We start from the raw sequence: 26,562 nt of genomic DNA on the forward strand, positions 1-26,562 counted from the left end.
ATACAAAGGTCATTTCAAAGCCAGTTTTACCTAGCAAAGCTGCAAAAAGATATGGCTACTAACTGAAGAAGTATACTGTATATAAGAATAAAAAATGAGAGAAAAGTATTTATTTACTGAAACCTTTAGCTAGCTAAACAAACCAAATTATAAAACCAAGTAGATTAGGTACAACAAAAAGTGTAAAAAAAAAAAAGAAGAAGAAGAAGAAGAGAAAATTTCAAAAGAAATGAAAGGAAGAGGAAGGAAAAAGGAAGGAAAAAGGAAAGAAGGGACAGAGGAGCGAGGGAGGAAGGAAGGAAGGCAGGAAGGGAGGAAGGAAGGGAGGGGGGAAGGAAGGAAGGGAGGGAGGAAGAAAAGAAGGAAAAAATAAAGAAAGTAAGAAAGGAGGGAAGAAGGAGGGGAGCCAGGCTGTACCAAGAGTACCTATGAAGCTTGAAGCTTGGGACATTCCAAAACAATACAAAAGACAGGTGCATTTAGCACTAAATGATAACTAAGACCATTTGATAATCATGGTGCAACAGAAAATCTCAACAAGTAAAACAATCATTGATGCATATTTGTGGTTAATTGATTTCAAGATTTGATTACTTCCTTGTTTCATTCTGCATATCAGAATGAATCTCACTCCTTTACTGTGTTGAATCAACAGTATTCTAATCAGAAGGGAAATATGATGGCTCACAAATCATTTCATGGTTGTGATAGTCCATTAATCTATTATCACACCATTTGTATTTTTCCATCTAAAAAACTACAATTCAACAGTTATTTATTGAGCATCTTCTGATTGTCAAGCACTGTGTTAAGTGATCAACAGAAAATGGGAGCAAAGCAAACACTATCATTGAACTCATAGAGCTCAATTTCAACTTTCCACAATTAAAAACAATGACAAAACAGCACAGCAGATTATCATGTAATTCATAAACAATAGCCTAACTTAAAACACAACTGTGCATTTACTGTGGATAACAGCTTGTTCATTCCCACGATTCTTAAATGTTCTAATTCATATTATAATGTATACTTATTATGCCAAGGGCCACATTCTATGTATTTTGAAAATATTAGCTAATAAAAGTTTTAAAGAAAGTTGCTAGCAATACTACAACTTTAGGCTAAAACAGATTTCTTGAAGACTTTGATAAATGATTTGCCATAAAAGTAAAATAAATCATCAGTAATTTTTACCTTTTTATTTTTTTAAATTTATTTACTTTACCTTTAATACTTTTTGAAGCCTAATGTTAGAGAAAAAAGAAGCAACCATGAGTCAAAGTTAAAAAACAACAACAACAACACAACTGAATTCACATGAAATTTCTCTTGACAGAGTATTCATAAAGCTATCACATATAAATCCTTGAAACATTTTGCTTAGGAAGTGTTATTGTAGCTCTCATTTTATGTTTTAGAAGTAGACAAAAAAGAACAGGATTTCAAGAAACCCAGATAGTATAAAAAAGACACGGCTGCAAAATTTCATGAGTTAGTAGTAACATCTCATGACACTTCCCAATGCATCTGTCCTAGTACTACTGAAATATATTCTTGGAAAATGTCCTTATTTCATTCTGCCACCTTTCTGAAAGTTATGAATGACAGATAAATCAGATGTTAATGTGGAAATTTTAACTAGCACATCAGAGATACATAGAAAACATATATGTGCACGTCAAAGAAAGCTACACATACACACATGTATGCACACACACAGAGTGATACCATCTTAGAGAACTTTTCTACAGCTGTTATGAATTAATAATCAAGAACTAACAACTGTGATGGGGATGTGCAGAAGGATTGTTTCACTTTCTTCCCCAATTCAAATTCTGTTCAGTTGAACAAACTGAACGTTATCCAACATGAAAGATGAAATTTCTCCACCTTTCTTTAAATTAATCTTGACAAAGGCAGATTCAGACCAACTAGCTATTGGAATCTAGAACCCTAAAGGAAGTTGAGATGCCCACCCAACTCTAATATTCTTTTCATTCTTTCCTCGCTGATACCAAGACTATGCTTCTGCCTTGATTTACTGAGATGCACTCTAGCTCACTCTTGGGTTCTGGAACCTGCCCTGAACTCAGGTTCACTTCCTCAGGCACTATTATCCAGACTAATCCTTCTTTATCCTAGCTTACCATGGGCTAAACCTTGAACTTTTCTGCCTTGCCTTTCCCTTCTTTCTTAAAAGCAGTTCAACTACCTGAATGACAACACAGACAGCTGCCTGACTCTAAATTTTGCTACATCTTCAAAATTCCGGATTCTTGTGCCCATAAACTACTGACAGGATTATTTGCCCTCGACAAGTGAGGTCTGCTAGAATGAGGGCAGGCTTTGAGAAACACAAATGCAAATTAAAATATAAATAATTTCACCTACCTGCAATATGATCTTTGAAAGGCTATTTAACCTCTCTGCACCTCATTTGTAATAAGCTAGGGTTAACAAAATCTTTCTTGGATTGTTGCTGTAAGTACAAGGAAAGCACCTGCCCTTTATAGCAGGCACTCAAGAAGTAACTGTTATGATTATTATCACCATATTGAAGCTAGTTTTTTAGAACCCAAGTTTAGCATATTTCTTTGAAAACTGGAGTGTGTAATATTTATCCAATTTCTATATCTATCAGAGTTTCAGGTTTTTTCTACAACCTGATCCTCCCATATCAGATTTCCTTTTCTTCACACTGGCTTCTAAGGTCCCAATCTACCCAAACCAAAACAGCACCATAAATGATCTAATTTTGTTAGAAAGTGTCATCTGGGTACTTCCTCAAACAAAATCCTCCTGCAGGAAGTAATTATAAGCTTTGATCCTAGTTTTATTTTCGTTCGTATCCTTCCTAAAATTTTGTATTTCTGTGGGATCAGTGAAATGTCAAAAGTAAGAATAAAAAAAAAAAAAACTTGAAACAAGTGATATGATTCCTAAACCTTTTTATGCTAATAGATTTTGGTACTTATTAAATCTAGTTTCCATAAATTAACAAACCTTTGTACATTCTCCAGGTTTTGAGGATTAATTTCAGTATTATTTTTAACACAATTAAAGTGTTCCAAAATACAACTTTGCAAGTAGGTAAGCTGATCATCCTGTAGTTCAAGAACTCCTTATCAAGGTAGGTATGCAAGATGGCCAAACTTTTTCAAATCATTAGTTTAGAAAATATGTCATAAGTGACATAAAGAAAACAAAATAAAACATATCAACCTCTAACCAAAAAGAGAAGCAGTATCCAATAGAATCCCTTTCTTTTTTTGGCGGGCCACGCTGCAGCTTGCGGAATATTAGTTCCCCAATTACGAGTTGAACCTGGGCCCACAGCAGTGAAAGCACTGAGTCTTAAACACTGGACCACTAGGGGATTCCCTAGAGTCCCATTTTAAATGAGGTAGTTGCTGAAGAGGCATGATGCCTAGCAACAAAGCTATGAACTTTTAAATTATAGATTGGAGTTTGGATTTCAGAATTACAACTAGCTAGCTAGTTGTGACTCATTTGCCAAATTACCATGTCCCTGAATCTCAATTTTCTCATATGATAAAAAGGTACCAGCTACTTTGAAGAAGCCCTCTACTTATCAGAAATAAAATCCTGAAGTACCTGTATATAACAAATATTCTGTGTGCTGGAGGACCAATCTCTTGAGCAACCATGTCATCCTTTCCTTATTCACATTAATCCTTTCCTCTGTTGAGTCAGATGACACACTTCTCTCTTTACATTAACATATATATATTTCTTTTTTCATTAATTCTTCCCATAGTGAAGGTAAGTTGTGTATCATGGCTGGGGTAATGAGCCCCCAAGGGTGTAGGCAGTAGGAGGTACATTGTCTGCAGATAACTTAAAAACAATAATGTAATCTACTAATACACAGTCTACATTTTAATATCACCTTACACTAGCAGTTCTAAGCAATGTCAGTGATAAATTTTCCCACCCTTCCACAACTTGCCCTTGGTATACTACCCTTATTTGCTTAACTCTGTTTCCCTTTCCCCTAGCTGCCAAGCTTTCTGTTCCCACCAGAAAGAAACTATTTTAGACATAGTGTGGCTAAAAGTACGCACTCTGATAATTAAATATAACTAAGAAACTGCCTGGTAGAAAATAGACTGTCAATATTTTGGCTAAATTTGCACTGGTTCTGATGATGAAACATACATGCAATTTCCTTTGACTCTGAAATATATAGTTCTGAAAAAATCATTTGAAAAATAACATAAGCTGGCAATTAAATCACAATCTTAAAGGCTATAACTAGACATCTTCAGAATTCTCAAGCATGCATTTTGTATATATAAAAATTAGAATCAAGCATTAACCAAAACAGTGTTTATGAGTCTTCTTAATACTTCCAAAAGTTTCTTTTCTAAATCACATTTTAGATGAGTTTAGTTTAGATATGATAATATTTTAGGTGAATGTATTTCTAGAAGGCAGAATGGCTTTACTTTTATTATATTTATCCCCAATCAGCACTGCAGGGTTTAGCTCTCGACTTATTTGATGAATGCAAAACACTTGGGTGCCACAACAAGAAGCACTATAAAAAAATCCTAGTTATGTATATTCAGTTTTCAAAAAGAAACTGGACTAGGAAAAAGACTCGTGTTGCATGATCTGGCAAGATGTGCTCCCTGAGATGACATATCTAATATAATGCCACCAACTGTATAAAACTAAGGCAAATATTTTATAGCATCATTTTACTTGCTTCAAGTATTTAAAAAAATCCTTATGGAGCTCGTTAATAATGGCACTTACTTATATTCAACTCACCTTTAAAATAAGCATATTAAGAAGTCCACTTTTAGCCTCTACAATGAGCCTATAATAGGTAGATATCTTTAATTTTTCTAAGACTTTTTACTTGGAGTGGGATATAAACCTTTTGCGTATAATTTCAGACAAGTTTTAGATTCAGTGTCAAGAGTTTGGGTTGTGATTGACTACAGTGGAAGGAATAACCTGGCATGATCCTCCAAAGAGAATTGAACTAAAAAAAATAAAAAGACTGTTATTGACTTTAAAAGTTGAATATGTCTTTTTCTCTCCATGTCTCTGTTAATTAGGACATTTACCACCAACAATGAGAAAAGACATATTAGAACTTTAAACAAGTTCAGATTATTCAGAAAAATGATAGATAGCATTTATCGAGGGTATATGCCATTTAATCCACAGTCACTCTGTGACATACGCATTATTATTTTTATTTCTATTTCATAGAAACGGAAACAGGTTATGCTAGCAAAAGACAAATCTAGGATTTGAACCAGGCAGTTAGTGTCAGAACCCAAATTCTTGGCCACTCTTATGCATTGCCTTCAGCAGCCACTTATTTAACTGACTTGATATTTTGCCAAACATTTACCCCACGTTTTGATTCTTTCCCAGAACTTGCCCACTTAGGGTCTCCCCTATTATCTTCTCTCATGCTCCCTTTCAGTTAATATGTGAGGAAAATAAGCAGTTCATGCTTCTCATCTTGATCTTGCCTTCTTCTAAGTCACTAAAACTCAGATACAGAGTTGAGATGATTTCTGGCAGAGGCAACACAAAAGCATTTTTTCTTATCCCAGAAAGCCTGGTCCATCTGTTTTCTTTGTTGATTATGATATGAGGTATGGAAAGAGGAAGGTCACAAGATGATAAAATCTGAGCTAGACAGACATGGGGGTTTGTAATCCAGTTAACTAAATTGTCACACTCTTTGCTTAAAGTTCCTATTTGTTTTTAATGTTTCATTATGCTAAGAGATTTGGGAAAGAAGAGTGGAAAATCAGGCTTAAAGTGGCTTTCTAATTAATCTATATTTATTCAGTGGCTACTCTATGTTCAGCTCTATAAAAATATTTTGAGAATGAACAATTAAAATGGTAACCAGGGAAACTAGCAACCATTGTATATAAGTGGTTGTGAAGCTTATTTGGGACAAGGTGGATGACATTTTGGGCTTTCTTCAGAAGAAGTAAATGACAGTCTGTAGGCCTGCAAGTTTCTAATACACTCAATTTTCTGATAAAAGTGTAGATTAGGGTTTCAGGTTGACATGACATTCTGGTTGCTTAGGGGTACAGTGTGCACGAGAATTTGAGATCTTCCCCATTCATCTGCCAGTCAAAGAAATGTGAAAAACTTTATATATATTTGTTCCTTGGTCATGTTAGTGGTGGAGTGGAGTTTCATGAAGACTTGAGAGAAATAGAGGACTGAAAGGCAGACAAAACCAAATTGAAACTAATGATTCTGTCCCCAGACACTCATAATGTGAGCTGTTGTCTGTAGAGGTCAATAAACCCATTTCACAAATAATAATTATTATAAAAATGATGATGTTACCCTAAAGGAGTATTTAGATTTCAGAACTGTCTCTGATTTTCAATGAATCTGACATTGTCCTTATCAATGATAACTGGGATATTCAATGTCATACATTAAGGATTACTGAGTAAATATCTTTGGTTGCCAATTATATCAGAATTTTAGTATTAAAATTATTTTTAGTAAGAAAAGAGAAATAAAATAACCACAGGAAAAACATACAAAGCATGAATAAAAATAATAACCCCAATGTCAACAACTCAGAAGAGGCAATCCATTTTTTTTCCTCTACAGTAAGACCACCTTTGTGGATATTATTGTATTTAGAAAATAAAACTCTTTACTACCTCAAGTCATAAATTGTATCTTATGCTCCAGGGAAAGTATGGTTCTGCTTAGCAAAAAAAAAAAAAAAAAAAAGGAAAAAAAGAAGGTCTACAAATTAAATTTTTATTTCACAGAATATTTCTATAAAAATTGGACCTTGTCTGATTGAGAATGCATCTGTCTCATCTGCTCACTGTGTACCTCAATCCATAAACTGTCTACTGCAGCTAAACACAGTGTGTTAGGAACTGAGACAATAAATGAAAAGTAACACACTAACAACATGGTTTCACAAACAATCAATCAATCAGGTAAATATCTACATCAATAATGACTACAGTAATGGAAGCCTAGAATACCCAATACTAAGAATTAGACATATAAAGAAGTTCCTTTGAAGGGGAAGATATTAAAGGACTATTGAGAACAATTTTGTTTAATATTTAAATGTGTTCATTCTTAACTATACATAATTTCTACTTGGATTCATGAGAAAACAATATTTTCATAATTTTCTATTCAATTATTTTTTGTGAGATGAAACAAGAAGAGAGATTACATTTTAAAGTGTGATTCAAGAATTTCCTTCTAAGAGTTTAATCACAACCTGTTAGTCCTACATGTTTCACACGAGTCAACTGTTTTGCCCTCTTTGTCTATTCTCATGCTCCCACATGTTGTCCAGTATAAGGAAAATAGTTGATACAATTAATGTAGAGAACAAAATGAATACAGGAAGACCTAAACTAATGTTATTTTGGATAACCCACAGCTAGCCAGAGTACCAATTTAATTGCTGTTACTCATGTTTTATATGATGATCTTCCACCTTTTTTGAAAACATCTAGTTTTATTTGTCAATTAAGATTCAGCATAAGCAAAACTCAACAATAATTTCTGCTAGACTAGAATGGTGAGTAGGTTCCTGAATTGATGCCATCCAAATTAGCAATAATGATACTCACCCAAGTTAAAAACAAAACAATACACAAATACCAGTAACAAATGCTGATATCTTGGTATTTTAAGTTAAAAGTGAGTAGTTACTATAATTTTTTATAAAAACAAAACTGAATTCAACACTTGGTTCCAATCACTTCTGAAATATCATACTTATTCAGAAATATGGTGGGACATCTCTTCAAAAGAACTAACGATAACTCCACAAATCTGCAAATAGTTATGACCTCCAAAATACTATTTTGGATTGCTTCGTTGATTGCAGCCCAAAGTGTTAGTTAATTTTATTGTTTTTCTTCAATGTAATCACGGGGCAAAAAGCAAGGCCAGATTAAAAAGAGTCTTTTTAGATGTGTGCAGAAGAGAAGTGGTGTCAAAGACCAAGATGTGAATATTGGGGAAGTTTATCTGAAGTGTTTACTGTACTGAAGGATGAAGCTCCCTACTACCTTTGGTCTTGTGTTCTCAGTTAAAAATATTCAATCTTTTATGGTGGGACTAGGGAGGAGGGAACAGGGGAAAAGCAAAAATAAAAGATTCTGAAACCTGTGTTTCCAAAGATACGGCTGGTTAAATATGGGCTTTCACAAAGGACATCACAACGGCTAATAAATAGGTTTCACAGATAAAAACTGACAATGATTTATAATATTTATCTATTAAATTAGCAAAGTTGAAAAAGTAGTGATGCTATCCAGTAAGGGTAAGTATATGGTAAACTTGCATACACATATGTTAGAAGTATAAATTATTATTATTACCCTTTTGTCAACACAATAATTTAGAAATACCTGACAAATTGTAAAATATGCATACAATTTAAACCAACAATACTATTTCTAGGATGTGACCTTGCAGATATGCTTAATGAAGTGTACAAAAACCTATGTACCAGGGTTTACATTGCAGCCTTGTTTATAATATGAAAATAAAATGGATGCAACTAAAGTGTGTATCAACAGGAGATTTTTAAACTAAATTATGTACATCCATATGATGGAAAGCTATTAAAATATGGTAGATCTATAAGTACTGACACAGAAACATGTATACACAGTATATTAAATGAAGAAAATATACATTACAATATTGTTCACAGTGCTATCCTACTCATTAAAAATAATGATGTGTGTTTGGGAATAAATACATTTCTAACAGTGATTATCTCTAGAGAGTATGACTACAGGGGATTCTAGTTTCATAATAAATTATTTTCATTTTACGTTACTTTTTTTTTTACCATTTCACATTTCATGTTTACAATGTGAAACACAAATATAGATATTTATGTTTAAAATTTGGGAGATATAATACTTCTTTTCCTCAAAACTGAAAATAAAACACTAAAAAAAAAATGTTTCTGTGGTTTCAGAAAAAAGTTACTCTGAAGAGTACCAAATATTACTGAGTTGTTTAACAGTTTACAGAATTTTTTTAGTTGCAAGAGACGAGAAATTCTGACTGATAATATTCACAAGAGAGTCAATAGCCATTATTGAAACTATAATAATTAACTGTGAATTATTATAATTAGTTCTAATTTGAAATGAATGTAGTTCATTATATTCTATTTTGCTATTATTCAGAAAGTTTGTGTAATTATGTGTCTGCTCTTAATATAATTTTCCATCATGGTGGTGCATTTATCTACTTGGAGGTTGAGATTTCTTAATAACAAGGGAAGAAAGCTTACAATGTCTATCTTTTTTTTTTTTTTTTGGCCACACTGCACAACAGGTGGGATCTTAGTTCCCCGACCAGGAATCGAACCCGTGCCCCCTGAAGTGGAAGTACAGAGTCTTGACTGCTGGACCTTCAGGGAAATCCCTTACAATGTCTAAAAAAAATCAATAGGAAATCTGTTAAGAAAAATAAAAGTAATTTGCTGCAATATTTGGAATAGATGCAGCTACATTTCCACACTGGCTTTCATGTTCTCCATTTCAAATTGCTACAAGTTGTTATTTTCATACCAATAGAGATTTTTTTTTTTTTTTTTTTTTTTTTTTTTTTTGCTGTACGCGGGCCTCTCACTGCTGTGGCCTCTCCCGTTGCGGAGCACAGGCTCCGGACACACAGGCTCCGCGGCCATGGCTCGCGGGCCCAGCCGCTGCGCGGCATGTGGGATCTTCCGGGATAGGGGCACGAACCCGTGTCCCCTGCATCGGCAGGCGGACTCTCAACCACTGCGCCACCAGGGAAGCCCCCAATAGAGATTTTTAAGAAAGATTAGAACATAAAACTCTATTCCTCATTTCCTATAACTAGAGTCAGGAATTCTATGAGGTAACCATCATAATAAATACCCACAACTCACAGTTAAATAAGTTTAAATCTTCACAAATATCTGATGGTAAAATTCTTAGATATCCTGCATGCCAAAGCATCATTTTCCCTTAGGCTATGTAAACTAAATTATATTTTTGACTAGCAGCAATGAGATAGGAAATATTAGTTATACAAAGACTGAAAGTTAACAGTACATGAAGTAAATAAACTTCATTACTTTTTTAGAAAACAGAGAATTATCAACGTGAATATTACTCATGAGAGAAAGAGGGACAAAGAGAAAGGAGGGGAGCAGAAAGGGAAAGGGACCAACAGAGAGATGGGTAGAGTTAATAACCCTGAGGCACTTAGCTGTCAGCAGATGTTAGCTATTATTATACACAAATTACACTGTATAGTAAATTGGTAGATGAGAGTAAGTTTTTTGTAGGAATATAAGCAATAACTTCAGAGTGAAGGGATATAAATATCATTAAGGTCATGAATGAAACTAAGGTGACTCATGTAAACTACAGGAAATTGAGGTGATAAGGAGTGTCATGATAAAGCCAGATCTCCTCACCATATTATTAATAAAAGTCAGAATTTAAATTTTATGCCCTATTGCTTATAACAAGTCCTTAAGAGCAAAGACGCATAAAGACACAGAATACAGTAATTATATTGCTTCTCAATTGGGATTCCATTATCAAAGGGACAATATCTGTATAATAAGTATTAGAAATAGTGATGAATAATAGGTAAACATGTAATTGTAGTATATTTTAAAAATATATAAATTTATTATATACATCTTCATATAAAAATGAATTATATGCAGATATTTCTCATGTCCTTTTTAGATAATATTATATAAAAATTAATAGAAGTCCAGTTAGATTAACTATGTGGTAAATTTCAAACTCTATTTCTCCATATCCCATTTGTAAATAAAAAAATATGGGTTTTTTTAAAACCCTTGGGAAGCCAGGATTGGAACAAAGTGTACCTCATAGGTTGGGGCTCCATTTATACACTGACTTCTGTCAGAAAAAGGTCACTAGCATTTCTTCCAGCACAGGCAGTGCTATAAAAGTAGGATGTGTGTAAAGCAAAAAAAAAAAAAAAAATCTTGGAGGTGATAAGAAGCATAAAAATGACAGTTGTCAATACTGTTATTGCTTAAGTATTGTAGAAACCCATTTGCTCTAATTAGCCCTAAGAATCCTCAAAAGGAGAATGTGAACAACCAATAAAAGTGATTTATTGGTAATAGGTTCTGAAAATTTCTTTTACTGTTAGATTCACATCAAAATATTACTTGATTTGTACTGCTGACAATACTTATTGGGTATTTCTTTCACACACACACACACACACACACACACACACACACACACACATTACCCACTTCACATGATCACAAAGCAAAGCCAAAAGACAAACAAAACAAAAACTAAAAGGAATTTTTAGTATTTTAAAACTTCAAATCATCATTTCAACATGCAAATTATAGCCAGATCTATCAAGCACCTTTTTAAAGTTTATAAAGAGCATGCTAAGAGATGTCCATCTTTTTAATCAACTATTATCTACAGCTACCAAGGAGTTTATTTATACAGGAATCTTTTTTTTTTTTTTCTGTATGCGGGCCTCACAGTTGTGGCCTCTCCCGTTGCGGAACACAGGCTCCGGACGCGCAGGTCCAGTGGCCATAGGCTCAAGGGCCCAGCTGCTCCGCGGCATGTGGGAACCTCCCGGACCGGAGCACGAACCCGTGTCCCCTGAATCGGCAGGAGGACTCTCAACCACTGCGCCACCAGGGAAGCCCAGGAATCTATTTTTTATGACAAATTCAACTTTCTATTTTCCCATCTTCTAAAGACAACAATATGCACAAACATCGGAATACTAAGGAGAGTTGGCAAACATTTTTTCCTACTTAGTACGTTTTCTTTTAAATTTATTGAAACAATCACCCTGTAGCTTCTTAGTCTATGTATCCAGGTGGCAGGTTTCAAGATGCTCATATATAGCAGAGATTCCCCATTTGGGCAAGTATAGCTTTTGTTTGTTTTGTTTTCTTAACAAAGAGCAAAAGGGGATAAGCTCTTTGTTTTGGGGGAAACTGTCTTTGTTCCTTTGGCCCCCCTCATTCTCTCAATCCTTCTTTGGCTTGACAACACTCTAGCACTAAATCAGTATTGGCAAAACAAAACAAAACAAAAACCTCAAAAAGACCCTGCTTAATTATAATTAGGAAGAGGCTTACATAAGTGATGTCTCTGACTGCTGTTGTCATGAAGTTTCTAAACACATTCAAACTTGCCTCTCACCATTGCTTAAGCAATGAAACAATTTCAGAGAATGACTTACCCTCCCTTAATATAGTCAAGGAATGAAACTTCTGTTTCTACCAAGAAAGAAAGTAACGTGACCTGAAAAAAGAAAAGAAAAAGAAGGCAGAATTACCTGCTAGTACTAATTGCATCCCCAAATGGACGTTATTTTCTGTTAGAGAGAAAATCATGTTTCCTAGCATTTTGAAAATCAATAAAGATATTACTCTTTATTAAAATTTACTAAGACTGATTTTTCTTACATTTAAAATTATCAGAAGAAAAGGGGCCAAAAAATTAAATGACTCCTTTCTATGACCAGTTTACTTCCTTTGAAGAACAACATGCAAATTATCTACAAGGACACTGTGTTACTTCCCATTTTAGATATAAAGGAAAGATGAAAGGAAGCTAGAAAATGGTTAAAACTAAAAAATCAAAATCAGTGAGCTAAGCCATATAAAAAGAAATGGGTGTTTTTGTCAGGGACCTGTAATTAGGCCATCTAATATTTTAAATATCTTGCTTTATAAAAATCTTTTAAAAGAAAACTTGAAGGGAACTTATATTTGCTTCTCCCAAGGACAGTTAATCATAGTATAAAATTTTCTGTATATTTTTTATCAAAATAGGATGATTTTGATTTTTCACAATTTTAACATACTTTCATCTTTGCACCTTCCTGTACTGATTTAGTCCAGCATTTCCACAGAGTTGTCAATTTTAATGCACTATAAACAAATACTTTCACATCTTATAAAACAAGTCTTAAGTATAACCTATAAAGAGTATAATATTTCTTATTACAACTTACACTTTTTCAGGTCTACTTGATTTTCTCTAGTGTGATTTCATTGAATGAAGAATTCATAATCAAATTTCATCTTCTCTCAGAGGCCATTCAACCCCTAAGACAACTTGCAGGAAGCTGAGTCGCTAACTCCTATAAGGTGTTCTCCATTACAATTCCCATAGCAAGTTAATTTTTTATTATATACATTCACATTAAAACCCTAAGTGAAACAGTGAAGTGTTTAGTAGCTTTTACTCAATATAAAATGTTATATATATATATATATATATATATATATATATATATATATATAATTCATTTATTTGAATCCTTAATGAATAACATAAAATTTGACTTACTGTTCCTGAATTAGTATATTTCTTCTTTTTTCCTTTCTTTTTGGGATTTATCACCTTAAAGAGCAGATAAAACAATTACAATGTCAGGTTTTATACTGAAATATTTTTAAAATGTGTAGTTCAACCTGGTGCCTTTCACTTCTTGTCATGAAGGCATTTATTTATTCTTACAAATGTCTTTAGTATGACTCCTAGATAGTTATCAGCCAAAACTTCTCTGCAAAAGTTACTAGTGATCATCTTATATCAAAATATATTTTCAGTAATATTCTTTCAGTAATATTCTTCTCAGTAACTTTATGCATTGATTAACCTACCCATTTACATCTTCTTGATGTGAGAGAGATTTTTAATATTCAAGGTCCCAAATAATAGTGATTGCTTTGTAGAAAAACTATGGGTTTCTCTAATAAATAAAATATATTCAAGAGACATAATACTTTTTATTTGATTAAATGCACTAACATGACAAATCACCCAAATATGTGAATATTTATGGGAGCTCTACTTATTGCTTTATAATGGTAATAATTTCCATCAGACACATAATAATGTGTAAAAGTTTGGAGTCCTTGTGGGAGTCCTGGTGGGAGTCACACCGGTTCACAAACTTAGAAATAGGCTGACTGACTGAGGACCCAACTGTACACCCTGAAAAGGAACCATGGCCCAGGACCACCCTACTGAACAAAGGTACTGGAGCCAGTCTCATCCACCCAGTACCGGACATAATCCACACTCACCTGAGCCCCTATTAACAAGCACATCGACTGCAGATCCCACAGTAGACCTAAGCCTTAAAACTAGCTCCAAACCAGCACAACTGCAATTCTGAAGGTAGTCCCATAAGCCTGGGGAACCACCAGGAGAAGGTCTTTACCTGCCAAAATGAATCTGTAAAGCAGTAGGAGGCGTTTATTTATTTACTTATTTGTTTTCATTTTAGGATTTTATTTAATTTTAAGTTGGGTCTTAAATGTTATTATCCATGGTCTTTTCATCATCCCATTTAATTCTGCCTGGCTGAGAATCATACCCTACAATGTAGTGAAGCTAAGAAACCATCCATAGGGACTGCCTCCTCTTTGTCTCATTTTATCGGTAGTTATAAAGACTCTTTACAAGAATATAAAAGTAACTTGTGTGTTTTCTTTTTTGCACACAGCCTTTAAAAGAATAAATGTAGAAAAAGATTTTAGCCATTACTGGAGTCAAAAACAACAAGAACCCAAGCCTAATTACATCCCAGCACCCACAGTTGCTAATTGTTTCCATTCCTTAGATGCTCCTGCTGCTTGGGTTGTTTCTGGTTTTGTTTTTAACATTTCGTTTTGTTTTATTTTATAATTTTTTTCAATTTTGTCCTTTTTAGTTTTTAAATTTATTTTTTTTATTGAAGTGTAGTTGATTTACAATGCTATGCCAATCTCTGCTGAACAGCAAAGTGACTCAGTTTTACATATATATACATTCTTTGTTTAATATTCTTTTCCATTATGGTTTATCTCGGGAGATCAGATATAGTTCCCTGTGCTATACACTAGTACCTTGTTGTCTATCCACTCTAAATGTAATAGTTTGCATCTACGAGCCCCAAATTCCCAGTCCATCCCTTTCCCCCCACTCCCTTGGCAACCACAAGTCTGATCTCTGTGTCTCTGAGTCTGTTTCTGTTTTGTAGATAGGTTCATTTGTGCCATATTTTAGATTCTACATATAAGTGATATCATATAGTATTTGTCTTTCTCTTTCTGACTTAGTATGATAATCTCTAAGTTGCATCTATGTTGCTGCAAATGGCATTGTTTTGTTCTTTTTTATGACTGAGTAGTATTCCACCGTATATATGTACCACATCTTTATCCATTCATCTGTCAATGGACATTTAGGTTGTTTCCATGTTTTGGCTATTGTGAATAGTGTTGCTATGAATATAGGGGTGCATGTATCTTTTTGAATTATAGTTTTGTCTGGGTATACACCCAGGAGTGGGATTGCTGGATCATATGGTAATTATATTTTTAGTTTTCTGAGGAACCTCCATACTGTTTTCCATAGTGGCTGCACCAACTTACATTGCCACCAACAGTGTAGGAGAGTTCCCTTTTCTCCACACCCTCTCCAACATTTGTTCTTTGTAGATTTTTTAAATGATAGCCATTTTGACTGGTGTGAGGTGGTACCTCATTGTAGTTTTGGTTTGCATTTCTCTAATAATTAGTGATTTTGAACATCTTTTCATGTGCTTTTTAGCCATCTATATGTCTTCTTTGGAGAAATGTCTATTAAGGGCTTCTGCCCATTTTTTGATTGGGTTGTTTGTTTTTTTGTTGTTGTTGGGTTGTATGAGCTGTTGGCATATTTTGGAGATTAAACCCCTGTTGGTTGCATCATTTGCAAATATTTTTCTCCCCTTCCGTATGTTGTCTTTTTGCTTATTTTATGGTTTCCTTTGCTATGCAAAAGCTTATAAGTTTGATTAGGTACCATTTGTTTATTTTTCTTTTTATTCCTATTGCCTTGGGAGACCAACCTAAGAAAACATTGGTACGATTTATGTCAGAGAATGTTTTGCCTGTGCTCTCATCTAGGAGTTTTTTGGTGTCATATCTTATGTTTAAGTTGTTAAGCCATTTTGAGTTTATTTTTGTGCATGGTGTGAGGGTGTGTTCTAACTTCATCGATTTACATGCAGCTGTCCAACTTTCCCAGCACCACTTGCTGAAGAGACTGTTTCCTATTTTATATTCTTGCCTCCTTTGTCAAAGATTAATTTACCATAGGTGTGTAGATTTATTTCTGGGCTCTTTATTCTGTTCCATTGACGGATGTATGTCTGTTTTTGTACCAACATCACTTTATTTATTGTAGCTTTGTAGTACTGTCTGAAGTCTGGGAGAGTTATACCTCCTGCTTTGTTTTTGTTCCTCAGGGTTGGCAATTCTGGGTCTTTTATGGTTCCATATAAAATTTTGGATTATTTGTTCTAGTTCTGTGAAAATGTCATGGGTGATTTGATAAGGATTGCATTAAAACTGTAGATTGCTTTGGGTAGTATTGCCATTTTAACAATACCAATTCTTCCAATCCAAGAACATGTGATATATTTCCGTGTCTTTGAATCCCCTTTAATTTCCTTTATTAATGTTTCAGAGTGTTTTATAGTTCTCAGCATATAACTCTTTCACCTCCTTGGTCAGGTTTATTCCTAGGCATTTTATTTTTTTGGTGCAACTTTGAAAGTTATTGTTTTGTTTTACATTCCTTTTCTGATATTTCATTGTTAGTGTAAAGAAATGAAACCAATTTCTGAATGTTAATCTTGTATCCTGCTACTTTGCTAAATTCATTTATTAGATCTAGTAGTTTTTGCATGGAGTCCTTAGGGTTTTCTATGTATAGTATCATGTCATCTGCATATAGTGACAATTTTACCTCTTCCCTTACAATCTGGATACCTTTCTTTGTCTTGTCTGATTCCTGTGGCTGGACTTCCAATTCTATGTTGAATACATGTGGTGAGAGTGGGAATCCTTGTCTTGTTCCAGATTTTAATGGGAAGGCTTTTACCATTGAGTATTTCACCATTGAGTATTCACTGTTGAGTATTATACTGGCTGTGGGTCCATCATAAATGGCTTTTATTACGTTGAGATATATTCCCTCTATTCTCACTTTGGTAAGAGTTTTTTTTTTTATCATGAATGGATGTTGAATATTGTCAAATGCTTTTTCTGCATCTGTTGAGATGATCATGTAGTTTTTGACTTTTCTTTGTTAATGTGATGTATTGCATTGATTAATTTGTGTATGTTGAGCCATCCTTGTGATCTTGGAATGGATACCCCTTGATCATGGTGTATGATATTTTTATGTGCTGTTGGATTCAGTTTGCTAATATTTTATTGAGAATATTTGTATCTATATTCACAAAAGATATTGGCCTGTAATTTTCTTTGTTGGTGGTATCTTTGTCTGGTTTTGGTACAGGGTGATGGTGACTTCATAGATGTCTTTGGGAGTGTTCACTCCTCTTCAATCTTTTGGAAGAGTTTGAGAAAAATAGGTGTAAGTTCTTCTTTGTATGTTTGGTAGAATTCACCTGTGAGGCCATCTGGTCCTTTTGTTTGTAGCGAGATTTTTTTTTTTTTTTTTACTACAGATTTTATTTCACTTCTAGTGATCAGTCTGTTCAATTATATCTTTCTTCTTGATTCATTTTTGGTGGGCTGTATGTTTCTAGAAAGTTGTCCATTTCTTCTAGGTTGTCAAATTTGTTGGTGTATAATTGTTCATGGTATGTTTTCATGTTGTTTCTGTATTTCTGTGGTATAAGTTGAGAATTCTCCTTTTTCATTTCTTCTTCTTTTTTTTTTTTTGGTGTTCTCTTTCTTTTCTTTCTGGTGAGCCTGGTCACAGGTATGTCAACTTTGTTTATCCTTTCAAAGAACCAGCTCTTGGTTTTACTGATTCTTTGTTTTTTACTGTTTTTATAATCTCTATTTTATTTATTTCCTCCCTGATCTTTATCATTTCCTTCCTTCTGTTGACTTTAGGTTTTGTTGGTTCTTCTCTTTATAATTCTTTTAAGTGGTAGGTTAGGTTAGGTTGTTTATTTGAGATTTTTCTTGCTTTTTGAGGAAGGACTGTATTGCTATGAACTTCCCTCTAAGAACTGCTTTAGCTGCATCTCATAGATTTTGTATGGTTGTGTTTTCACTGTCATTTGTCTCAAGGTATTTGTTAATTTCCTTTTTGATTTCCTCTTTGACCCATTGGTTTTTTAGTAGCATGTTGTTTACTCTCCATGTAATCATTTTTTTCTCATTTCTTTTCCTGTGGTTGATTTCTAGTTTCACGCTTTTGTAGTCAGAGAAGATGTTTGAAATAATTTCTATACTCTTAAATTTGTTGAGGTTAGTTTTGTGCCCTAGTATGTGGTCAATCCTAGAAAATGTTTGATATGCACTTGAAAATAATGTATATTCTGTTTGTTTTTTTTTGCATGTAATATCCTGAAAACATCAATTAAGTCTAACTGTTCTGTTGTATAATTTAGGATCTCTGTTGCCTTACTGATTTTCTGTATAGAAGATCTGTCCACTGATGTGAGTGGGGTGTTAAAGTCTCCTACTGTTAATGTATTCCCATCAATTTCTCCCTTTATGTCTGTTAGTATTTATTTTATGTATTTGGGTACTTCTATATTAGGTGCATATATGTTGATGAGTGTGAAATCCTCTCGTGTATTGATCTTTTTTTCATTATATTGTGTCCTTCTTTATCACCTTTGCTTTAAAGTCCATTTTGTCTGATATGAGTATTGCAACACCCTCTTTCTTTTCATTTCCATTTGCATGAAATATCTTTTCCATCCCTCGCTTTCAATATATGTGTATCCTTTGCCCTAAGGGGAGGGGGTTTCTCTTGTAGGCAGCATATTTTAAGCTCTTGTTTTTTATCCAGGCTGCCACTCTATGCCTTTTGATTGGAACATTCTGTCCCTTGACATTTAAGGTAATTATTGATACATATGTATTTATTGCCATATTATACCTTGTTTTCCAGTTGATTCTTTGTTTCTTCTTTGTTCCTTTCTTTTTGCTTTTCTTTTTTTTTTTTTTTTTTTTTTTTTTTTTTTGCTGTACGCGGGCCTCTCACTGCTGTGGCCTCTCCCGTTGCGGAGCACAGGCTCCGGACACACAGGCTCCGCGGCCATGGCTCGCGGGCCCAGCCGCTCCGCGGCACGTGGGATCCTCCGGGATAGGGGCACGAACCCGTGTCCCCTGCACCGGCAGGCGGACTCTCAACCACTGCGCCACCAGGGAAGCCCACTTTTTGCTTTTCTTTTGTGGTTTGATCATTTCCTTTTATTTTATGCTTGCGTTCTCTTCTTTTTGGTCTTTGTGAATCTCTTGTATGTTTTTGATTTGTGGTTGCCCTATTTTTCAAGTACATTAACCTCTTCCTATTTCTGCTTGCTTTAGACTGATAGTCATATAGATGGAAACATATTCTAAAAAAACCTCCAAGAATCTGCATTTTCTTACTCTCCTTCCCCACATTTTATGATTTTGATGTCCTTTTTTACATCTTCATATTTATCCTTTTGCTGTTCCTTGTGTTTATCATCACTTTCACAAATAGGTTTTTTTTCTTTATATTTTTTTATCTGCATACTGGCTAATTTAAGTGATTTACTTTCAAATTATGATTTCCTCTTTCCTGTGTCTTCTTGCTCTTTTTCTGTTTAGAGAAGATATTTCAATATTTCTTCTAGGATAGGTTTAGTATTGCTGTATTCTTTTAGTTTTTCCTTGTCTGAGAAATTCTTTATTTCTCCTCCTATTCTAAATGATAATCTTGCTGGGTAGAATATTCTAGGTTGCACATTTTTCCCTTTCAAGACTTTGAATATACTTTGGTACTCCTTTCTAGCCTGCAGTGTTTCTGTAGAGAAATCAGCTGACAGCCTTAGGGGGGTTCCTTTGTAAAGAACTCTTTGTTTTTCTTTTGCTCCTTTAGAATCCTCTCTTTATCTTTAACTTTTGTCATTGATGTAGGTCTTGATGTAGGTCAAGATGTCTTGATGTAGGTCTGTTTGGATTCATTTTGTTTGGGACCCTCTGTTCTTCCTGTAACTGGATATCTGCTCTCTTCTTTAGGTTTGGGAAGTTTTCAGCCATGATTTCTTCAAATACTTTTTCAATCCCCTTTTCTCTTTCTTCTCCTTCTGGAATCCCTATTATGAATAGATTGGCACACTTTATATTATCCCATTGGTCTCATATATATATATATATATATATATATATATTTTTTTTTTTTTTTGCATTTGACATTCTATCTGCTGTTCTGATTGGGTAATTTCCATTATTCTATCTTCCAGATCACTTATTCTTTCTTCTGCATTATTCATTCTGCTACTCACTGCCTTTAGCTCAGCTTTCATCTCAGCAAATTAATTTTCTAAATTTTCTTGGCTCCTCCTTATAGTTTCTAGTCCTTTTTACAGTAATCTGCATTTCTGTCCATAGCCTTTCTTAATTCCTTCAGTATTTTCATTATCTCCTTTTTGAACTTGGTGTCTATTAGACTGAAGAGATCTGTTTTATTGTTCCTTCAGGGGAATTCTCTTGGGCTTTTAATGGGAGTGGTTCCTCTGCTTCTTCATTTTGCTTATATTTCTCTTTCTCTGTGAGTTTAGGGGAAACAGCTATCTACTGTAGTGTTGGAGGGCTATTTATATACAGGAGCCTCTCTGCATAGCTTGTATGGGTTTATTATTTTTTTGTGATGAGGGCTGTTTTTGGTTTGGATGATTGCCATCTCTTTCCTCAGTGTGTGCTGGCCATTTTCCCCTTGATAAGGGTTGTGCAGGCATGTGGCTCATGTAGGCTCCCAGGAAGGTGGAGGCAGAAGTTGGCTCTGGGTTGTGGGACCCTTGGCAGCCATGGTAGGTCACACACCTTCCCAGGGAATCTGGGGCAGCAGTTGGTGCCCAGTCACAGGACTCTCTCTGGTGGTGGCAGGCTGTGCATGCTCCAAGGAAAGCAGGAACAGTGGCTGGCTCCCTGTCACAGGACCCTTGGCAGTGGTCTGCACCTGCCTCTGGAGTCCGAGATGGCAGTGGCAGCTTGTACCTACCTCTGGAGCTCATATAGATATCACCTGAGAGTGTGTGTGGAGAAAGGAACTCCCATGACGGACCCACCCCTCTCCTCGCATGCCCCCTAAAAATAGCACCCTCCCTTTCTGGTGGGCCCAGGCCTCCTCTCACACCACACTCTACCACCCTCAGGCTGTTTTCATGCAGCCAACCCCAGTCCTCTCCCCCGGGTCTGACCATCAAAGCCCAAGCCTCAGCAAATAGCCCCCACCTGCCCCAGCAATGAGTGTCTCAGGTTGTGGAGTGCTGGGTGGATGGCACTGACCATGTGTGCAGGTCTCTCTGAGCTTTGCCCTCTGCAAACCGGTTGCTGTGCTCTCCTCCGAGGCTCCAAAGCTCCCTCTCTGTCCTTGCTGATCTCCTTGCCAGTAAGGGGACTTCCCAGTGTGTGGAAAACTTTATCCTTTCACAGGTCCTTCCCAGGAGCACAGGTCCTGTCCTGATTCCTTTCTCTCTCTCTCTCTCTTTTCATTTTTCTTTTGCCTTATCCAGAGATTTTCTTGCCTTTTTGGAAGGCTGAGGTCTTCTGCCAGAATTCAGTAGAGGTTCTATGAGAATTGCTACAAATGTAGATGTATTTTTTATGTAATTTGTGAGAGAAGGTAAGCTCCATGTCCTACTCCTCCACCTTCTTGATCTGATCTCAAATAGGAGGATTTAAAAGCTCAGGCATATTGCTGGGGATCTAGAAGACTAAATGCTTGTGCAGGACTGTATGCATGGCCAGAGAAGACCTTGAGGAAGCCCTAATCCTTCAATTATGACTGACTTTGAGCCTCTGTTTAAAGAGCAAGTGAAAACAAAGGCAGAATTTTTTACTTGGAGCATATAAGAAGTGCACCAACATGCACAAATCTGTCAAATCATGTGTTGACCACTAGCTAACAAGGCACAGACTGAAATGACCCACACAGCAAAGAAAACAGACTTTACAGAATTACTCCAGGAAAGTAACTAAACAAACAAACAGCAACAACAACAAATCCCAGAAAAGCAGGGGATCTGATCTCCAGTGTTACTATATTTTATTTTTTAAAACTTTCCAACATTCAACAACCAAAAATACAGGACATGCATAGAAACAAGAAAGTATGGCCCATACAGAGGAAAAAAGCAATCTAGAAACTGCCCCTGGGAACTTGTAGATATGGGATTTATTTAATAAATTATTTAAATAAGCTACTATAAATATGTTTAAAAAACTAAAGAAGAGGCCAAGAAGCCTGTGTGCGAGCGCAGGTCACTGTCCACACCGCCCTTCCGGGAGCCTGTGCAGCCCGCCACTGCCGGGGTCCCGAGATCCACGGGCGGCTTCCCTGGGAGAACGCACGGCGCATCTCGGGCTGGTGCAATGTCACGCCGGCCTCTGCCACTGCAGGCTTGCCCCGCACTCCGTGCCCCTCCCTCCCGCCAGGCCTGAGTGAGCCAGAGTCCCCGAAGAAGCTGCTCTTTCAACGCTGTCCTGTCCGAACGAAGAACAGACACACTCTGGTGACCTACACGCAGAGGCGGGGGCAAATCCAAAGCTGAGACCCAGGAGCTGTGAGAACAAAGAAGAGAAAGGGAAATCTCTCCCAGCAGCCTCAGAAGCAGCGGATTAAAGCTCCACAATCAACTTGATGTACCCTGCATCTGTGGAATACATGAATAGACAACAAATCATCCCAAATTGAGGAGCCAGGAGTCAGTGCTGTGCCTCTGAGGTGGGAGAGCCAACTTCGGGACACTGGTCCACAAGAGACCTCCCAGCTCCACATAATATCAAACGGCGAAAATCTTCCAGAGATCTCCATCTCAAAACCAGCATCCAGCTTCACTCAACGACCAGCAAGCTACAGTGCTGGACACCCTATGCCAAACAACTAGCAAGACAGGAACACAACGCCACCCATTAGCAGAGAGGCTGCCTAAAATCAGAAAAAGTCCGCAGACACGCCAAAACACACCACCAGACGTGGACCTGTCCACCAGAAAGACAAGATCGAGCCTCATCCACCAGAACACAGGCACTAGTCCCCTCCACCAGGAAGCCTACACAACCCACTAAACCAACCTTAGCCACTGGGGACAGACACCAAAAACAACGGGAACTACGACCTGCAGCCTGCAAAAAGGAGACCCCAAACACAGTAACATAAGCAAAATGAGAAGACAGAAAAACACACAGCAGGAGAAGGAACATGATAAAAACCCACCAGACCTAACAAATGAAGAGGTAATAGGCAGTCTACCTGAAAAAGAATTCAGAATAATGATAGTAAAGATGATCCAAGATTCTATTTCCAAGATGCAAAATCTTGGAAATAGAATAGACAAAATGCAAGAAACAGCTAACAAGGACCTAGAAGAATTAAAGATGAATCAAGCATCAATTAAAAACACAATAAATGAAATACAAAATACTCTAGATGGGATCAATAGCAGAATAACTGAGGCAGAAGAACGGATAAGTGAGGTGGAAGATAAAATAGTGGAAATAACTGCTGCAGAGCAAAATAAAGAAAAAAGAATGAAAAGAACAGAGGACACTCTCAGAGACCTCTGGGACAACATTAAACGCACCAACATTCGAATTATAGGGGTTCCAGAAGAAGAAGAGAAAAAGAAAGGGACTGAGAGAATATTTGAAGAGATTATAGTTGAAAACTTCCCTAATATGGGAAAGGAAATAGTTAATCAACTCCAGGAGGCACAGAGAGTCCCATACAGAATAAATCCAAGGAGAAATACGCCAAGACACATATTAATCAAACTGTCAAAAATTAAACACAAAGAAATCATATTAAAAGCAGCAAGGGAAAAAAAACAAATAACACACAAGGGAATCCCCATCAGGATAACAGCTGATCTCTCAGCAGAAACTCTACAAGCCAGAAGGGAGTGGCAGGACATAATTAAAGTGATGAAGGAGAAAAACCTGCAACTAAGATTACTCTACCCAGCAAGGATCTCATTCAGATTTGATGGAGAAATTAAAACCTTTACAGACAAGCAAAAGCTGAGAGAGTTCAGCACCACCAAACCAGCTTTACAACAAATGCTAAAGGAAATTCTCTAGGCAAGAAACACAACAGAAGGAAAAGACCTACAATAACGAACACAAAACAATTAAGAAAATGGGAATAGGAACATACATATCAATAATTACCTTAAATGTAAATAGACTAAATGCTCCCACCAAAAGACACAGATTGGCTGAATGGATACAAAAACAAGACCCATATATATGCTGTCTACAAGAGACCCACTTCAGACCTAGAGACACATGCAGATTGAAAGTAAGGGGATGGAAAAAGATATTCCATACAAATGGAAACCAAAAGAAAGCTGGAGTAGCAATTCTCATATCAGACAAAATAGACTTTAAAATAAAGACTACTAGAAGAGACAATGAAGGACACTGCATAATGATCAAGGGATCGATCCAAGAAGAAGATATAACAATTGTAAATATTTATGCACTAAACATAGGAGCACCTCAATACATAAGGCAAATACTAACAGCCATAAAAGGAGAAATCGACAGTAACACACTCATAGTAGGGGACTTTAACACCCCACTTTCACCAATGGACAGATCATTCAAAATGAAAATAAATAAGTGAACACAAGCTTTAAATGATACATTAAACAAGATGGACTTAATTGATATTTATAGGACATTCCATCCAAAAACAACAGAATACACATTTTTCTCAAGTGCTCATGGACCATTCTCCAGGATACATCATATCTTGGGTCACAAATTAAGCCTTGGTAAATTTAAGAAAATTGAAATTGTATCAAGTATCTTTTCCGACCACAATGCTATGAGATTAGATATCAATTACAGGAAAAGAGCTGTAAAAAATACAAACACATGGAGGCTAAACAATACACTCCTTAATAATGAAGTGATCACTGAAGAAATCAAAGAGGAAATTAAAAAATACCTAAAAACAAATGACAATGGAGACACGACGACCCAAAACCTATGGGACGCAGCAAAAGCAGTTCTAAGAGGGAAGTTTATAGCAAAACAATCCCACCTTAAGAAACAGGAAACATCTCGAATAAATAACCTAACCTTGTACCTAAAGCAATTAGAGAAAGAAGAACAAAAACATCACAAAGTTAGCAGAAGGAAAGAAATCATAAAAATCAAATCAGAAATAAATGAAAAAGAAATGAAGGAAACGATAGCAAAGATCAATAAAACTAAAAGCTGGTTCTTTGAGAAGATAAACAAAATTGATAAACCATTAGCCAGACTCATCAAGAAAAAAAGGGAGAAGACTCAAATCAATAGAATTAGAAATGAAAAAGGAGAAGTAACAACTGACACTGCAGAACTACAACAGATCATGAGAGATTACTACAAGCAACTCTATGCCAATAAAATGGAAAACCTGGAAGAAATGGACAAATTCTTAGAAATGCACAACCTGCCAAAACTGAATCAGGAAGAAATAGAAAATATGAACAGACCAATCAAAAGCACTGAAATTGAAACTGATAAAAAATCTTCCAACAAACAAAAGCCCAGGACCAGATGGCTTCACAGGTGAATTCTATCAAGCATTTAGAGAAGAGCTAACACCTATCTTTCTCAAACTCTTCCAAAATATAGAAGAGGGAGGAACACTCCCAAACTCATTCTACGAGGCCACCATCACCTTGATACCAAAACCAGACAAGGATGTCACAAAGAAAGAAAACTACAGGCCAATATCACTGATGAGCATAGATGCAAAAATCCTCAACAAAATACTAGCAAACAACAGCAAAGGAAACCATAAACAAGACCAAAAGACAACCCTCAGAATGGGAGAAAATATTTGCAAATGAAGCAACTGACAAAGGATTAATCTCTAAAATTTATAAACAGCTCATGCAGCTCAATAGCAAAAAAACAAACAACCCAATCCAAAAATGGGCAGAAGACTTAAATAGGCATTTCTCCAAAGAAGATATACAGACTGCCAACAAACACATGAAAGAAGGCTCAACATCATTAATCATTAGAGAAATGCAAATCAAAACTACAATGAGATATCATCTCACACCAGTCAGAATGGCCATCATCAAGAAATCTAGAAACAATAAATGCTGGAGAGGGTGTGGAGAAAAGGGAACACTCTTGCACTGCTGGTGGGAATGTGAATTGGTACAGCCACTATGGAGAACAGTATGGAGGTTCCTTAAAAAACTACAAATAGAACTACCATATGACCCAGCAATCCCACTACTAGGCATATACCCTGAGAAAATCATAATTCAAAAAGAGACATGTACCAAAATGTTCATTGCAGCTCTATTCACAATAGCCCGAAGCTGGAAACAACCTAAGTGTCCATCATTGGATGAATGGATAAAGAAGATGTGGCACATATATACAATGGAATATTACTCAGCCATAAAAAGAAACGAAACTGAGCTATTTGTAATGAGGTGGATAGACCTAGAGTCTGTCATACAGAGTGAAGTAAGTCAGAAAGAGAAAGACAAATACCGTATGCTAAC

The 26,562-nt window shown here is 35.9% G+C and overlaps 1 protein-coding gene across 2 annotated transcripts in view; it reads right to left on the minus strand.

Annotated features, from left to right (window-relative positions):
• The window catches only part of CPNE8 (copine 8), a 229,608-nt gene that overhangs the window by 57,556 nt on the left and 145,490 nt on the right, over positions 1-26,562 (minus strand). For both annotated transcript variants that reach the window (XM_081247806.1, XM_081247807.1), the window contains exons 7-8: positions 13,392-13,445; positions 12,277-12,338 (exon numbers count right to left, since the gene is read on the minus strand). In XM_081247806.1, coding sequence (XP_081103932.1) covers positions 12,277-12,338; positions 13,392-13,445 — 116 coding nt within the window. The remainder of the gene's footprint in view (positions 1-12,276; positions 12,339-13,391; positions 13,446-26,562) is intronic.

This window comes from Mesoplodon bidens, assembly GCF_964165515.1.
Source record: "Mesoplodon bidens genome assembly, chromosome: 11".
Lineage (NCBI taxonomy): Eukaryota > Metazoa > Chordata > Mammalia > Artiodactyla > Ziphiidae > Mesoplodon > Mesoplodon bidens.